The sequence below is a fragment of the Temnothorax curvispinosus genome, unplaced genomic scaffold, assembly GCF_003070985.1.
Source record: "Temnothorax curvispinosus isolate PA1 unplaced genomic scaffold, ASM307098v1 QBEX01001640.1, whole genome shotgun sequence".
Lineage (NCBI taxonomy): Eukaryota > Metazoa > Arthropoda > Insecta > Hymenoptera > Formicidae > Temnothorax > Temnothorax curvispinosus.
The window spans coordinates 17,009-34,939 of NW_020211420.1; the positions used below are offsets into that span (position 1 = coordinate 17,009).

Here is a 17,931-nt window from a genome sequence, read left to right on the forward strand (position 1 = left end):
CGGATTAACATCCCACATTGAACCGTTAAGCTGCCGCGTTTGAATTCGCCTTTTGATTTCCGCTCCCTTTAAGACAAATAATTCCGGAAGTGAAACGTAATCAACGTTGCGGCCATTATTGCGATCCAAAGGAACGAGTTCGCGTAGTAGCGACGACCTAAAAAATAAACGAAAGGAACGTAAAAGCACGGATGGTCTTCGTTTCACGACGTTTTACCGCAACCAGTTTTCCTGACGACGGGAAGGCATCGGTCACGTGCGCGATCGCCGCGGTAACTATCTCGTCGCGAAGTGTCACGCGCGCGCGCGTGCATTTAATATTTTAATTAATATAAAATGGACAATGCCACTTGATTAATGTTCGCGATAGATTGGCAGAAAAAAACGACCGGTCGCAATCTCGCGTTATTCTTATTCCGTTTTCTTTTTCATTTCTTCAGAGCAATTGCACTTAATTTCCATGCCGCCCGTTGAGTTACACGATTACGCACTTTTTTGCATTATCGATGTTCCACGAGTTATCTCTCTCAGAGAATCCTTGAATATTAATGAGAGACCGTGTTGCCTACAAATCATGCTCATCTCCCTGATTGTTAAGAAGTGGTCGTTCTGCTATCAATAATTCTAAAACTTAGCTAAAATTATTTTAACATATTGCACTTGTTTTTCGTGCGATCTTACATCTCGAGTTTTAATTATGAAAATTAATTATTTATTTCTATAAAAAACTTTTTTTATAGAACTTCACTAACTTTCCGCTAAGAAAAAATTACATTAAATCGGACACTTGCCGAACATTTTACGCAATCAAAAGCATTTAGGAAAATAATTCTAAGATTTAGGAAAGAACAATTATCAAAAAATGTAATTTTAATGTGAAATAATGAAAGAAATTCATATATTCTCTTGATATATTAAAATATGTGAAGTATTCCGTTTCACATTGGATAACATAATTTGAAATAATTTAACTTAATTCATTAGAAATGAAAGATAAGGCAGAATCATTGCGCCAGGACTTGATAGCCAGATGGAAATCCTGTCGCGCGAGAACTGCGACGCGAAGTGTCTAATCGCCTAATAAATGACGGAAGGAGGATACGTGGCCAAAAGATACGTGGCCGGATTGACATGTCGACCATAACGAGTGAGCCATTATGGATTATTGGGGTCACGCGCGTTTGATGCCATCCCCGATTACGGTTGTATATGATTGGCAATAAACTGTCAGCCGCTCTCGGTACTAGCCGAGCCTCATCGCTGATCGATCGACTCCGCTCGGACACTTTCGGAAGCCATTTCTCGCTTCTCTCTTTTATTCGCGGGAGACGCGAGAGAGCGTGAGAAAGTGCGTAGGAAATCGCGGGAGAGCTCGTATAAAATCGTGATTATCCATCAAGAATTGACTTTGCGACTCGGGCAACTATAAACATTTATGCGTTATTTTATTTTAAAAGGCAACGTCGGGAAAGACGCCGCGAATCTATCTCTAGCGTCGACGCTTCACATAACAAGCTATCCATATGAACATAATCTGAAATTAATTTATACAGTGATAATATTTAATTTGCTAGCAGAGAAATAAATCTTCAAAGTTACAGCATCGAAAAAAAAATTACAATCTTTTTTTTATTAAAAAAATACAAAATATAGCCAGTAGGAACAAGCCTATTTGGCACGAGTTACAATCTTTTCTGTAAGTATTATGTGCTGCCATCTAGAAATAACCTACGGTACTAAAATACACCAAGCGATCGAATATATTTTACAAAAATTTATTTATTTATTTATTAAATCTCGATGTGTAAAAATTAATAAATATCTATATTATCACTGCTCTATCGAGATAAGGCTCTATTTTTGTGTGAACCAATATCATTTAATGCCCCGACGTATCTACCGGTTTTTACAGCCTTTTATTAATTGGTACCATATCCTTGTGACCATATCACACTCCGCTTGAGTGGCATAAATCTCTTTGTCTCTACAAATTGAAATGACCGAACGGTTTCGCTCCGACGAGATAACTCATCCGGGAGAATTCCGGAGTCGATGACCAATTTTCCCAAACCCGTCGTTCGGTCCGGGGGCTCCCGTCCCCCCTCATTCGCCGGGTGCATGCCGGAGAGCACCCGGATTATTTATATCGCAGTATGCGCTTTTCTACCACGGATCAACGTCTTTCGTCGTTCGTTTCTCGTACACGGGGGGGGGGGGGGGGGGGACGAGACGAGACGAAGACAGGTACAAATCTACAGGAGGACGTTTCCCGAGCGTGCTTATCCCTCTGACCCCGCGGCATTAATAACATTTCACGAGATCTCCTCGAATTCCTCCTGCTCCTGCCTCTCCCTCACGGCCGCGGGGACCCCCCGTCGAAGAGATCGCGTCACTGACGTGTATCCTTCGCGCGGCGATCCTGATGGATACGCGGGATTCGATGGGAACAAAAGGATGTTGGTTTAACGTGGAAGGCGTGTTTGTTGTTTTGATGAGGTATAATAGGATGGATCCCGGGTGTTGATGCATAGCGCGTAGCGGGGGGTGCCGCGGGCCCCGGCCGGGCCCCCGCTCGTCGAGACCCCCGTAGACAGCGGCCGCAACACGTCCATCACATGTCACGGTTATGTATTTAGACATATCTCACTATCATCTTGCGTATCTCCTTTCTCTTTCTCTCTCGGTCACCTCTGCGCATCCTCCGCATCCTTGAACCCTCTCCCACGATTCCTCCGCCTGACGCTTCGTCGTCGTACGGTCGTTCTGTCGCATGTTAATCAGGATTTTGTCCTGCCGAGAGAATTCGTCGACCCTTGAAGAATTGGTTTTGTCAGAAAGACAGGGTTTGGAGCTAGGTTGTCCTTCGTGGAGAACGTTGATAATTCAAGAGTCAGTACTTGAATTTTAAAGACGCGCGAACAATTTCGTAAATCACAATATTCGCAGGGAAAGACCGAAAATGCATTTCGATGCATTTTCAATCTAGTAGCGATTTAACCACTCGAGAACGATCCGTGGAAGATAAATAAAGCTTTATTCGCGATCAATTGTGAGGCACAAAAGCTCAGCGCACGCGTTTCACATTTGCTTTCCAATCGCTCGTTCAACCTGCCTCCTTTCATCACTCATCCCTTCAACTCTCTGTCCAATTTGCTGCGCCGGTATATTCCCGTCCCCTCACTATTTCGCCCGACGATTCATTAATCGATCCCGTAACAATCTCGTCTCCCCTCCGCCGCGCTGCGCCGCGCCGCGCTGTTGGTCCTCGCGCAATCCTCTTCTTCGCCACCGCGCGCTTCCTCGTTGGTCCCCATTGGTCCCGCCTGGGCGCCGCGCCGCGTATCGTTCATCCAGGCCCATATTTCAACATTAATTTCCCGGATGGTGATACATCGTTCGCATCAGCCCGGCCTCGTATCAGCCCGGAGCTCATCATCATCCGCATCCCCTTTTTGCTCTATCCCGCTGTCGCGCGCACGCCCGCAAGGTTCTCCTCCTTTTTTTTCAACTTCTTCAGGGGCGAATGGCGACTTCTCTCTTACGCTTGAAGCTAATAACTTTAGAAGACTTCCGACAAAAGCACAATCGAGCAGAGAGCAGTTAAATGGACCAACTGCTTTACCACTTTATAAAATGTGAACAAATATCTTGTTTATCACGTTTAGACATGTCAAACACTACTGTAATATCTATTCGAGGCACAGAAAAATTACAAAAAAATGGTTTATATTCCCCATTATTGTATAGTCAAGTTTATTTTTTATCTCATTCTTCCTTTCTGTATTTTTGAAAGGTTTCGAGCATGAAGTAACCTACGCTGCGTAACTTTAAACAGTCGATATGTACTTCCGTTTAACAGGATTGTTCGGGTCGGTCCGGGAGGGCCCGAAGTCAAATTCCATTAAGCTTTACATGTATCCGTCCCTGTCCTTACTCTTCGTCTTCTTCTCTGAATAATCACGCACTCGCCACAGCGACCCTCTCGATTGCCGGCCGTTAATATCGGCCGCCAGGTAGTCTCTGTCGATTGAATTTTTTACTGGTGCCCACCGCGGAAGCCGCCGACTCGGACCCGGTATCCCCTTCGTGCAGTTGCTTCTTAAGAGTAACTGACGTTCGCTTTAAACGTCCGTCATTCGTCATCGGACCCGCGGTGCCAATACGATCCGACAGGAAATAGGACAGTATGGCCGCGGCGGGATCCCTCTCTCTCCGTGATCGCGCGAAATGTGCAGCATTCGACGATATTCCCCGTCGTTATTTCAATGATATCCGCGTCCGTTAAGCGGCTCGCAATTTACGGAGATAAATGCGTCCCCGAACGATCTCTGACACACCGATCGTAGTCCGAACGTCAATCGTTCCGAAAGGATGCATGATTATCATCAAGGTTGATCAGTAAAATGAGAAGGTCAGGTTGCAATCGAGGTAGAAATGTGAATTTGTAAAAATGAGTCACAGATTATTTTCTTCACGTACAAAATAACGTATGTTTATAAATGTTGCGACTTTACATTCTATGAACACGTAGATAACATAGGTAATAATGACTATCATGAAAGATAAATAGAAGAAAGGATGTGATATACATTAAAAATAGCTTTGATTGTATCTCAGTTTAGCTAATTCAATACTTAGCTAATTGTCACACATACACACACAGTCTGTTCGTACTCGGAGTCTCGATGCTTTGCAATAAATAAATATTTTGTGCTTCTCACAGTTTGATACTTTCTATGATACGAAACAAAATTTTTGACGAAGTAAATAATATTGATTTTTTAACTTGTACATACATTTTTATGTTTTTTTTCTTTTCCTTCCAAGAAAAGATCAACTTAATTTATTTTCAAAAATTATCTTTGTAACTTCAAAACTTTGTGTAAACTATTATAATTAATTTCAATCTTTTTGGCAGTCAGTAATTGCGTAATTACAATTATGATTTTACGGTAACTGTGCTGTTCCTACATCACAAAAAATTATTATTACATTATTATACATTATTACTAAATGTAAAAATCTAAATGTAAGTATAAATTGAAAATAAAGATATAAAAAAACGACACGCGACATTACTTACTAAAGTATCATAAAAAATATTGCGATCACTCAGAATTAATTATTTTCGCCGATTTGACTATAAAATTGTACGAATGCCCATCGACATCCTCTAATTCCCTCGAATAAAATTTCGCCGCTATCCTGGCGCGTCCTTCTAACTTTGGCATCATGGAGAAACTACATTCCGCGTCTGCATCCACCTCGACAGGTTCTGATAGCTTCAACTTCAATTGCTCATCCAGACCGGGCCCTTCGATAAGGAACCTACCCTTCCTCAAAGGAATCGGCAGCGGATTGCGAAACTTAGCTGAAGCGTGGAGAGTCTGACCGACGACTGCGTCGTTATGTAACTAAATAAAAAGAATTTAATTTTTACAAAGTGAAATATCTATTTGTTGTATCTTTATTTTGCTTTTGTCACTTTCGCGTTGGTCACGCGTGTTCGGACAATTACCATGATTTTAATGTCGGGTTTCCTAACGCGGAAGTCGTCCTGCGCGAAGTACTCGAAGTTTGTGTCCTTCACGGTGGCGAGACAGGCGATGTTAAAAGCGCATTGATCCAACAATCTCGGACCGTACTCCTCCCAAGAAACGTCCATACGAATTTCCTCGAGCACCCCTGGTCGGACTAGCCTGTCAATGTGCAATCTCTTCACCGGATCGCCTACTCGGCCGGTGTACAGTACAGTTTCCACCCTCAGAATTACAGACACACGGTATTCCATCGTTGAATTCCGATTTTTTATTAGTAAAACGACGCTGTCGGAAAAGAAGAGTTTTGAGTGAATATCTCAATATAATAAAATAAAGAAAAGCATTAAATGTCTAAACTAGAGATGTCTAAGCTAAATTTTAAAGGAAAATAAAATAAGTATGAGGAATTCTATATATTTCTATGTAATTTTTATATGTTATAATATTATTGGATGTTGACGTATAAATTGAATTAAGTAATTGCTACATTATTCAAAAAGTACTTGTAGGAATGATAAAATAATTCAATGAAGGTACCTGAATGGCTGCCCGATAATGATGTCATCGCGCAGTTCGAAGGTGAACATGACGTCGTTGAACTCCTCGTTGAGATAATAACGGCTAAATAAAGACTCGCTCTGGCGCAGCGCCTTCAGCATGGCACCACGTTCGTCATCAGACTCTATTAACATTAAAAATGATTATTAATATTGCTCTTATAATTAGCATTAGTAGCTGATCAGACACCATATTAAATAAATATTTCATGATTAGATGAACGATTACATTGATCGCAACGCTACGAAAATTCAAATAAAATAGTAATCGATAATATAACATAATTTTGCCTTCCGTTACGGATACAAGCTGGTTATCAAAGATTTTGTTATCTAAATGATTTGCAAGCAGCAACCTAACAGCGAAATATTCTCTGTTAAATCCCACTTACTTTCTGGATACTTGTAAGTGTGCGTAATGTCCTCCCTTGTCCATCTCCCAACCGCTTTTGTGCTGATCAGCTGGCCGATGCTGCGAAATCGTCATTGTCTCATTATTTAATACGATCAGTTCTAATAATCGCAACGACGATTGACAATTCATCATATACGTACCCGTACATATCCTTGCGAACTAATTTCAACGGCTGCGTGGGCCCGTTGTAACGCCAGTAGACTTTGTCGGCGTTGACCTCGGCGAAGAGGAACGCGTTGTCGTAGGGACGCAGAACTTCCCCCTTCTTCACGGCGGCCACCGATGCCGGACCGCAGCGATACGCGCCTTCGCTCAGTTCCTGAGGAGTCGCATCGATTACCTGCCATCCCGAGCAATCCGGCGACAAATCTAATCGTGTCATCCACACCTCGTTCCACACGTGGAAATTCCTTTCACGATAAAAATCGATCGTTCTATTACCTACTGCCATCGACGTTTCCCGATTTTTATTTAAAATTGCCAACCAAATTGCATCACTGATCATTACAAGCAATAAGATTAATCTCTTCATGCGTGTTTCACGCTTTTCATTATTTTTGCAACATTTGATCGTGATTTAAACAAAAGCTGAACGTTTTTCCGCCCTCAAATTACCATATGGAATCGCTGTTGAGCTCTTCCATGATCTTCCCTTCCGCGTTCACGAAGTAGTCCACGGTCAGGCTGCTCTGAGTATCGTGCGCGCTCGAATAGTTGGTCACCACTCGACAGGGTATACCGAGAGTGCGACAGATCGTCGCGAGCACACCGGAGAAGACCCAGCACTGTCCGTACTTGACCGGTTTCTTCGTCTTGTAATACTGCTGGAGTATTTTCTGCGAGCCCATCCACCTCGTAGGAGGTGTGCCGCCCCCGTAATCGTCCGACCAATTTCCCATCACCGCCCCGTTATCATCCGGGGAGTTTACCTAGAAATCGATTCCATTTAGCAACCCGGAACTTTCGCTCGCCATCTTAAATATTACTTTTCAAAATACGGTTTAGTATATTGCAGGGAAAGTTCTTTCTCTCCCGAATGGCTTACCGCGGCGGATAGACAGCGCGTTATGATGACCGGGTCGTTCCTGCCGGAGGCGCGGACCTTGCCGACCTGGTTCATCAGGTGCAGGGCGCAGTCCAAAATGTCTCGTTCGAATTGCGCGTACTTCCACACGCTGGGCCGCAAGCGATTGTGACTGCCGCGCCAGATTAAACCGTCCTCTGCCAATACGTACTCCTGACGTTCAGCTTCGCCGTCCAGGTACACCGTGTCGTCTGAAAGGGAGACATACTCTGCGAAACTTTGGAATCGGCAATATTAACGCGTTCGCTATCATCGGGCGGTTGGGAAACCGGCCGCTACAGACTATGCTTTATTTTTAGTAGTTACACACAATGTGTAACTACTAAACTGCACGTTTTCACTTATGCACACATGACTGTAGAAAATAGGCAAAGTGAGCAAGTTACATAATATGTCACGCATGACGTCGATATCTCACGAGAATTAATGCGTCATATGTGACGTGTGGTAGAGCGAACGTGTTTTAAAATATAATTTTCACCTGCTTGGACCGAGAGTGTCCTTTCGAAAAATATCATAAAGCAGCAATAAAAAAATTCGATAAATTATTATGACGCTGCTCGTGCGTTAGAAGACGAAAGATTAGAATATCTCCGAACACATACCTTTGCACCATGGATTGCAGATCAAGTAAAACGGATGATCCATCGTGTAACTGACAGCACCTTCCGACTCCTTGTTCTTGGTGTCGATATCCATTTTCCACCTGCCTATAATCGCATTCGCGGATGTCACAACCTGAAGACGACAGATTTTGTTTAGCAAAAAGTCTTTTCCATTTTAATTCTATTCTCACTTCATACGAGCATGCTTAACGTTCCCAAATTAATTAAGACATATATCAACGGTTTTAATATTGCAATTCGCGAGAATCACCGATTCAATATGCAAATTCACTTACTTCAAGTCTACTTTACTTTTTGAGAGAAGAACTTTTAATTATAACATAATTATATAAAATTGTTTCATAATTAAAAGTTACTTTGTCAAGCGTATAAAATTTAATTGAAATAAAATTCTCAGTAGCGAAAAATCTCGCATTTCAGCAACGCTTGCGACTCGCCTTTATTCTCAAGAAATTTGGTCCTCTGCCATCTATGGTGGTCTGCCAGGCAGCTTCGGAAATCTCTCCAGGATGGACCAGGGCGGTCGCCACCAGTGTCCCGTGTCCATGTTGTGGCGTCCGAACGTCGTCCAGGGTGAAAACGATAGAAATGCCGTCGATAGAAGAATTATAGTCCCGAGATAGACTGAGGTGCAGATAAAATTCCTGACCACGTCTAACAACGAGTCTTGCTCCGTCATCCTGACGGGTCATCAGCTCGTATCTGGATGTCCGATGATTGTCGCCGTTCTCTTCGATGCAAGGATCTACATTGTGGATTGTCAATACTGGAACGCCGAAATCCTCCCCTGCGAATGACAGCGTTCATGAGGATTACGAACTCTCTTATACGAAAAGATAAGAAAACTACCAACACGAAAAAGAATGCTGGAAGTTATTATTAATTCTATTCCGATGAAGTAACATTAGACAATAATTAAATAACAAATATTTGTCTTGGAATAAATTTACGCCGTTGACAGAAGCATCTTCAATGATTGAGGATTGAATCGTTTCCTTTTCGCTAGAGTCGCTAGACTATTTTGACAAATCGTAAATCAAACTCTTCTTTAACCCTTGGAAGGCGGACGCCGGATCACTTCTGACCCATAGTAAAGTTTTTCTTATATGTGTTGCAATACAAATTTACGTGAGAATGTTATTTATTTTATTTGTATTTTTATTATCTCTTTTCAAAAATGGGTACAATACCTAATATAATTTGTTGATTTGTCACTTCTGTACCTTCAGACATTACGACTATTTCACTGAAGTTCTGAATAAAGTTCATCTTCCCTGATCGCTGCTATACCGAATACTGCCTATAGAGTGCTTTCTTTGCATGTAACTTGCCTCATCGCTTATGAATGGGGAAGTTATCCAAGTTACTCAAGTTACAGAACTCCTTGAGCCGCACAGTTTAGACCCTAGACAAAACAGAATCAAGGCATGGGTCACGACTTACGAGTGACCCGACGTCCGCCTTCTGAGAGTTAAGTAAATTAAATTTAACTCTTCTTCTAAATATATTAAATTGAACGTCGAATACGGGTTGCAGTTCGTGCCTCATTTTTTTTCTACACGGTTGTAATCGTATTGTCGTTTTGTAATCCGCGGAGAACGCGAGGGACTCACAGTAGAATCTGAACGGAAACGGTCGGGTACGCCGATCGTTGAATATCCGGTAGCGATCGTAGAATCTGTAAAACATCCCGCGGCGGTCCGGGTGCATCGGATGCCCCGGCTGCGGATGCGAACGAAATCCTGGATACATGGACGAGGAACGCGTCGGACGCGAGTTCACCGAATGACTGAAGAACCCGCCGACGACGAGGAGGAAGGAAGAACTGGCTAAGGTGCTAGCTAAGGTGGGCCGCTGCATTCTAAGAGCAATCTCAAGGACGCACGTGCTGCAACGCCGTGCGCGACCATACATGGCGTCATCGGTGACACCCGCTGTCAGTAGGAGTCACCCACTTTTCGTTCCCATAAATTAGTCGGCGATTTACAATCGCGGCCGAGTTATCGATACATCTCGATTAAAGCCCCATTATCTTGAATTTCTTGAATAACGTCTAATTAGAAGACATTTTAATTAGAGATTGCAAATCTATCCCCTACAGTACCAGGAATTTTTACATAATATATTAAAATTTAACGATAAGAATTATTTATTATTAGTTTCCAGTATTTATTAAGATGTATGACAAAATAAAGTGATAAGTAAAATTTTATTTTACAAACTAAAGATTCTGATCGCTATAATCAGACTATACAAAGAATAAAAGTAAAATACATATTATTATATAATTCACGTAACAAATAATACATAACCAATGTAACTTGTTTATTTAAAGCTTATAATGATATAATTGTAGGGATTTACGAACTGTAATAGAAAGGTGACACACCCTTGATTTTAAAATATCTCAGAGCCATGAGACGTAATTTTAAAAAATCTTACTGTCGTCATTACTGACGTCTATTGTTCTCACACTAGTCCGAGGATATATTTGTAACTTACGAGTTGCAAATACCAAAGCAATGATTTTCTTCTACAATAACAGTAACTAGATTACTAGATGATTCGGTTCAGCAACATGTAACTTCAAATGTTAAACAATTGCAACATTGTTTTTTGTTTAATTCTCTATTGTTCTATAATGTGAAATTTTAAGAATTGTCTTCTCTTTTGAATTTTGCAAGCTTGACTTTTTATTCAAATTTTATAAATATTTCCTCTTGAGATAAAATTTCGCAAGTCTTTGTTTAAATTACCTTCAACGAATTGATTCCGATATCTACAAAGATGCGAATAGCATTTCGTAACTTATACGGACTTGCACACCTACGTAATCAATTTAATCACGTAAACCTACATTCATAAATTATACTCATTAAAGAGAGGTCATTAAAACCATTAATTTAAAGGAAAGCGATGTTGGCCATTTTCAGAATTTACAAACAATCGACTCCTTAGATAGAAATATCCCACAAATTAGAATGGTATCTTAGTAATTAGTAATTAATGATCAGAAAAAAACGTCGATCATTACCCTGGAATGCGTGTTAAAACATGCAGTCGTACAAGATTCTCGCATTTAAATCGCCACAATAACAGAAGCGGTGATTAAGCTTCGCTATCTCTGTGAAATCGCCCATTACTTGCTATCGGATCTTCGTTCAACTCATTCGTTTCAATGTAACGAACTCGTTTTTCTTCAAAAGAACATGTGTAAGAAGAAATCACTTTATCACCGCCTACTTGCGATTTCCATTTCGGTTGACGTGATACGGTTCAATCCGGTGAAACTGACTTCTAACAAACATCACTTAACATCGGACAAACAACCGTTTGTAGGATTTCAGGTCAACTAGAGAGAGGTTTACCGTTTAGGGAGGACAAGGTGGTGCTCCATATTAGTCAGGGATCTGCGACAATTATGCGGAATTTAAAACAGTACCCTTCGTTGATAGTTTTCAATGCATAACATATCATATATATAATAACTTTCATTCAGATTTTATATAATCAGCTTTTACATGACAGCGTGATCATTTTTTATTCATACGCTTCTCGCGACACATTGTCATTAAAAGTAACTAATCGGCGTCATGCCTGTGTTAGCCAAGTGTTGCTCAAGAATTTGAATTATATTACTGCAGATTGTTATTTGAAGAGAAACGAGATATTAATGAAAAAGGGAAGACAGTAGAAATATATTTTAATTAAATGGAAATATTATAGAATATTTTAAATATAAATATTATAGATATATTATTAGACGTCGTATTTTAGTACACACGATTTTAATAGTGCGGCAAGTGACTACGTTAGGCGGAGTCACTCTTGTCGCATTATTCAATCCGCAAATAACAATACGCGATCCATTTGTCATTGTAATCAGCTTACTTCATCGGTCTTAATACGAAAATGATGGTGTTCAAATGACTCAGTCACGAGACATATATATCACGGACGTGTGTGTAGGTATTGTTACAAAAATAAGATATCGATCGATCACACAGGGTGTTCCAAATTGAGATTTCTCACTTTCGATCGTTTTTTTTTTAGTTAATTTAAAATTAGACTCCTTTTTAAATAACGTTTTAAGATATCGGGATTTTAAGGCTAAATTTAAAATTGAATAAAAAATAAAACTTTTTTATTTCTTTACAAAATGCTACCCGCAAAATGCAAATTACATATTTTCTACGCCACAAATACCACAAAACATGAATAATTAAGGACTCGGAAGGACGCTTGATGCAGTTTTTATGATGCATTTTCTGCGTCGATTCCTTCCGAGTGTTATAATTAGAATTCCTATCGGGATCACGTGTTTTACATTGAAAATAATACTCGTGTCCGCGAGAAACTTGATGCTCCGGTTACAGATATATGCGTCGAAACTTAGGATATCTTACAATGTGCGTACGTAGTGAAGAGAAACGCTGCCTCCTGTGCGATAATGATATGTAAATCTCCGCATATAAGAATGAGAAGCAGAAAGATATAAGTAAAGAACACGCGACAAACACGTCGTGTCGATTTATGTAGAGGAAGCTGAGTCAACAAAGAAAGTTATCTGAGAGAGCGTGACTTAACGAAGAGAATCCCTGATGAGCAGTCTTCAATGGGTAATCACGAAAGCACTGCATTCGGCGAAGTTATCGTGACTAATCTTCCGGTCAGCTTGCGACCCACGAGGGAAAGTCCGAAGAATTTTGTGGAACTGTATTTCGCACGGCACTTAATAGAATATAAATAATAATGCGGTTATTTTTTTTTTTTAGGAAAAATAATGAATTAAGCAGCGTTAATAAATTTGTGCGCCGCTTTATTTGATGAACTTGGAGAAACTTAGATTTTTTCATGCACTAGTAAAATATAAAATATTCTGTGGTAAAGTAAATTTTGTTTATTGAATTTTTAGTCAATAATTCGAATATATTTAGCTCATTCATGAATATTTCGAGGAAGAGTGACGATAATAACGCAGCCTCATATCGACGAAAGTGACGTCACTGCTTAACGGTCACGGCACTGCGCCACTTGCGTAATCTCACTTTCATTCTAATGTAATAAAGTCACGCAGGTTTAAACAATTTTGACGATTTTGACAAGCCAAGTTGTAAACTATAAAAATTTCTTTCAAGAAAACGCGCAAAGAATTGATTTATGATAATGCGCACAAATATACTTGCTTCCCTAAGATAGTTAACGGATTCTGTGCATCTACGTAGATCTTCGGCACGTAATAAATGGCGCCGTGTGACGAACGCGAGTACCTAATGAATAATGCCGTTTTAAATGTACATAATCATAATGAAGGCCGGCGCCTCGCGAGAGAGGCGGAAGCTGACACTTCCCATCTGGCTGAAGTATATTTTCTCACATGAGAGAGCGCGCGATAAATCGTGCGTGCTCGAACGAACAAATCACGCATTATATCGACGGGATCCGCGTTTATTTACAAATCACTCGGCCGCGAGTTGGAATACAGAAACCAATTCCACTCTGAGAAAATAATGCAATACCTCCTTTCATGTTTTTTGACAAAATTATTTTATTGAACGTATTGGAAAGAGCGCGAAATTTCTCCAATTCATCAAGCGAAGACGAAAACTTGCAGATAACGAAGATATTGCATTAAATGTCCCACTTTTTTCGCGTCACTTTTTAATATCATAATTTCCATATTTTTTTATTTTTGTACACATGTATATATAAATATAGATATGTATTTTTTATTTTTTTTACTTTTGACGAATTGAAAATCAGTGTTACATAATAGAATTCATAGCCAAATTGACGATTGCTTAATTCAAGCGTGCGAATAAGCGAATAAGAATCTCTACCTATGCTCTTATATCGCCGCTCAACTCATCAATCGTTTTCGTCGTTCAATAGTACTTATGTCACAATAATAAAATCACCGCCTACATATAAAACTATCGGCCTTGCGATTTTTTCTTCTTGAGACGTGATGACATCATACGTTACATATAGTCTAACATAAACCGTCTGTGATTTTTATCACGCCAAAAATCGTTGACTAAACACACGTTTTCTCGGCACGCGTCGCATAAAACTTACAGCCACAACATACCGTCCTTGACCAATATTTTGAAAATAGATTTTATAGGGCATGCCGGAAAAGCACTTTTCTTCTTGACTGGAATGTCAAGAATGACAGCACGATTTAGCTGTTCAACTCTTTACCACTGTATTCAAGGTTTTTTTTTAAGTTTTCTAGCAAGCTTAAAACATCGCCTAATTTATGCATTTTGATCGAATTTCTTAGTGTTAAACAAAACAAGGTATATTTTCAAAAGCCACAATGGAATTATTATATCGATAATTCAAAATTATTTTTATAAAACAAAATTCTTGAACATTGTGCAAATAAAATCGTAAACTCGAAGAATTCCGGCGTTAAAGGAGTTATAAAATCATTTTGCGATAATTCTCACATCTTTCGTTTACATGCGAAAATCAGGGGCTCTCGCTAAACATTGCGCCTCGCTGCATTATTTGCATTCCGGCGGGCACGTGCCCTCGTTTACGACGATTTACTTTTAGGCCGCATTATCTTACGCGCTCGCGTGATTCATACCGCTGACGTTTGACTATCTTAGCTCTTTTATTAATTGATTCCCACCCCGCCCGCGCACGCGAACTCTGTCCTCAGAGGGGTCAATTGCCTACATGGTGTCAGATCAAATATGTCTGGGAATACTCCTCGTTATCGGGATTTACTTGATCGCGGACTTTGCATAGACATTGCAAAAAAAAACCGCTCGGCGTGACAAATCCAATTGTTTATTAAAGAAAATAATGTGTTTTCGCGGGAATATTGATGAATATTCTTATATAATATCCTGCTGGTTCTAAACTAAACAAATAGATAAATATAGACAGATATATCGCTATTTATTATGCGCTCTAAGATAGCATTCTTTTATAACTTTCAATGTATGTATGCTTTCAGCATATTGTAAAATATTTTGAAACCAAATTAATACGAAATGAAGAAAAATCGCAAAGAAAAGAAGAAGAAATGAAAATAAAATAATGTCAAAAAAAGAAAAAAATAATGCCGTTTTATATAATAGAGATTTTCACTTTTATACTTCGATTCTCGCACGAATTGCGTATACGACAGAGACAATTAAAACTGAGCAAATAATTGTATGGCTTTCAATAATTAGACATCGTGCTAATAATAGTAGATGCGTAATCACTTCACTTTTGATATCCATAAATATATCATTCATCACTTCTCGGTAACATGAAACGAGTCGGTCAGAGAGAGATTTGTAAAAATTTATTGACTCACGTACCGGAAGCGAGAGCACGCAAGAGCCATTCGGACCCAAGAAAGATGATATTCTTATCTCTCTTGCGATTTTTTATAAGCTCCTCTCTCTTAATGCGATCCATACTTTCGGTAGATATGCAGATAATCGTAATCCCGCAAGAATATTTAGTTCGCCCCAGGAAAACATTAAGAACGTAATCTATTCGAAAAGTTACTCCTTCCACGAACTTTTTAATCAGCATTAATAATAGCATTATAATTATAGGATTTCTTCCTACCCTCAGTGTGCAAGTACATGGATATTACGGCATCAACATTAACATAAATTATATTATGTAGGATTTTTAATATTTTTTACAATGCCAGAATTTTTATCTGATTTCTTTTTACTCGACTAGCAATTAATAATAATTAAAGTACATACAGGATTAACTTACCATGGGAAGTGGAAGGAGGTCGCGGTCTCTCGATAGGACGGATTTGCTGGGGCCTGAACACGGCCCTAAATCCGGAGAGGCATGAGCACGAGCAACACCTTTTCATCATAATTAGCTGCGAGTGCGAACGCTATTCGTATAAAAGTTATGTCTTCGATATTACTCGTCGATCACAAATCCAAGCGTTTTATAAATCATGCCTGATAACATGTTTATTAATTTTTATCATTTTCTAAATCTTATAAGGTTCTTTCGAATACCAACATTTATGAAAAGTCCGCATCCGTCAGGCGTAAAACTCTAAAAACAATTAAACAGATATAAAATTAGAAATAATTAAGTAGTGTAATTGCGTGGATAATTTTTTTTTAGTTTAGCTAAAGCGTCTGTTGATTCAAATAAGACTCGAAGAAAATGTTGTTGCTGCGATTAATCTTAAGTCTATAATTGAGTACATTTAATCAAGGACGAGCGGAATCGTTCAAAGCGAGACATAGACGATTTATTAACGTTCGTATGCATAACTGTAATTAAAGAAATTGCTGCGCGATTGTCAATTCATTCAAAATATGTCGCAAAATTTTATCGCGTTATATTTTCGAAAGAATAAGGAATTGGTAAATTGAAGATACCCCTTATCGCGTATATAACATTTTATTTTACGATATTATTCTAATAATCTTTCTTTTGCATAACTGCAATTATATTCTATTTTAATTAAAAGATAATAAATTAATAACGTAATATAATAAATTATCTATTTTGATGTAAATCACTATCTTAATAAACAATAAAATTTACAGATCGCTTCATTTATAAATTTTATAAATTGTTGATACCATTGAGGTTCTTATCACTTAAATAACCTGGAAAATCGTAAGTCACAATTTTACAATTTCCAATGTATTATCAGAAATAAGTAATAATAAGATTTTAAATATTTGTTAAACAAATATTAATAAATATTTATTTTATTTTCTCTCTCTTTTCTCCTGCAGCGAATAAGTATAACTTTCTCATGAGAATAAAATTTTTTAAAAAATAGTTTTGGAATAATTCTGTACCTGCAGTTTAATAATCTAATAATAATCTATTTAATTTTAATAATTTATTTTTCTTTCACAAATAAAACTTGTATGATATCACATCACTGTGCACATCCCGAGCGCGTGTTAAATGTGAGATGATTAAAACAGCGTGTCGGTCTCCGTGCCGAGTTGTCGAACGACTGTCAGTGAAAATCAGCTGCCATGCAGCAGCGGAGCAAACGTATCTCCCGCCAGTCTTCAGTTAACTTTTAGAGACATTTAACAGTAATGATATGCGAACGTAGGCACCTTTTATGCAACATTGCAAAACACACCTCTTTAGATAGTAAAGTAGATGCTGCGCTCGTTAATGACTCTGTCGTTAGCTCCTACGTGTTTTTTGCTCGCTGTGTTTCTATCATTTATGTTAGTAATTATGTTACAAGTACACGTAAATATCAATCTTCATCCAGAAACATTGGATCACACAGAGGACTTTATCCTTAATGAAAAATTGATATTATATGTATTGATTTATACGTTAAAGTGAAGTATTAATTCAAATATGTTATTTATTAATGGCATAAAAACTCAAATTAAGAAATTTAAGTCAAGTTGAATTAAAAAGTTAAGTTAAAATGATTTAAGTAAAAAATTGAGTTAAATTGAGTCAGGAAAGTTGGGACAGTCGATTCCCAGATGTAAACTTTTTTACAGGATAAGAGATTACTCGCGCACGCAAAATTATTATTCAAAATAATATACATATTAATTAACAATTTAATATATATATTAGTATAATAAACGATAACCGTGACGAAGAGAAGCAAAAATAATTTGATATATAAATTGCTATGTCGCGCGTATATTAGTTAATATAACTATTGACCTGATAAGACGTACACTAATACAGACGCGCGCAACGACGTGAGTAAATGATA

The 17,931-nt window shown here is 38.7% G+C and overlaps 1 protein-coding gene across 4 annotated transcripts; it reads right to left on the reverse strand.

Moving 5' to 3' along the window:
• Window positions 1–4,791: 4,791 nt before the first annotated feature.
• LOC112467179 (annulin) lies at window positions 4,792–17,176 on the reverse strand. Of its 4 annotated transcripts, none has more exons than XM_025035673.1 (11): window positions 17,027–17,176; window positions 15,963–16,262; window positions 8,660–9,009; window positions 8,202–8,334; window positions 7,558–7,787; window positions 7,128–7,441; window positions 6,653–6,922; window positions 6,490–6,569; window positions 6,078–6,222; window positions 5,519–5,825; window positions 4,792–5,414 (listed from the first exon to the last, which is right to left on the reverse strand). In XM_025035673.1, exons 2-11 carry the CDS (start codon window positions 16,069–16,071, stop codon window positions 5,109–5,111), a joined length of 2,244 nt encoding a protein of 747 aa, XP_024891441.1. In that variant the 5' UTR covers window positions 16,072–16,262; window positions 17,027–17,176; the 3' UTR covers window positions 4,792–5,108. The 4 variants fall into 4 exon arrangements, with proteins under 4 accessions (XP_024891441.1, XP_024891450.1, XP_024891446.1 ...); XM_025035682.1 differs by lacking the exons at window positions 15,963–16,262; window positions 17,027–17,176 and adding exons at window positions 9,413–9,627; window positions 9,836–9,925; XM_025035678.1 differs by lacking the exon at window positions 17,027–17,176 and having other exon boundaries at window positions 15,963–16,536.
• Between the last annotated feature and the right edge of the window lie 755 nt (window positions 17,177–17,931).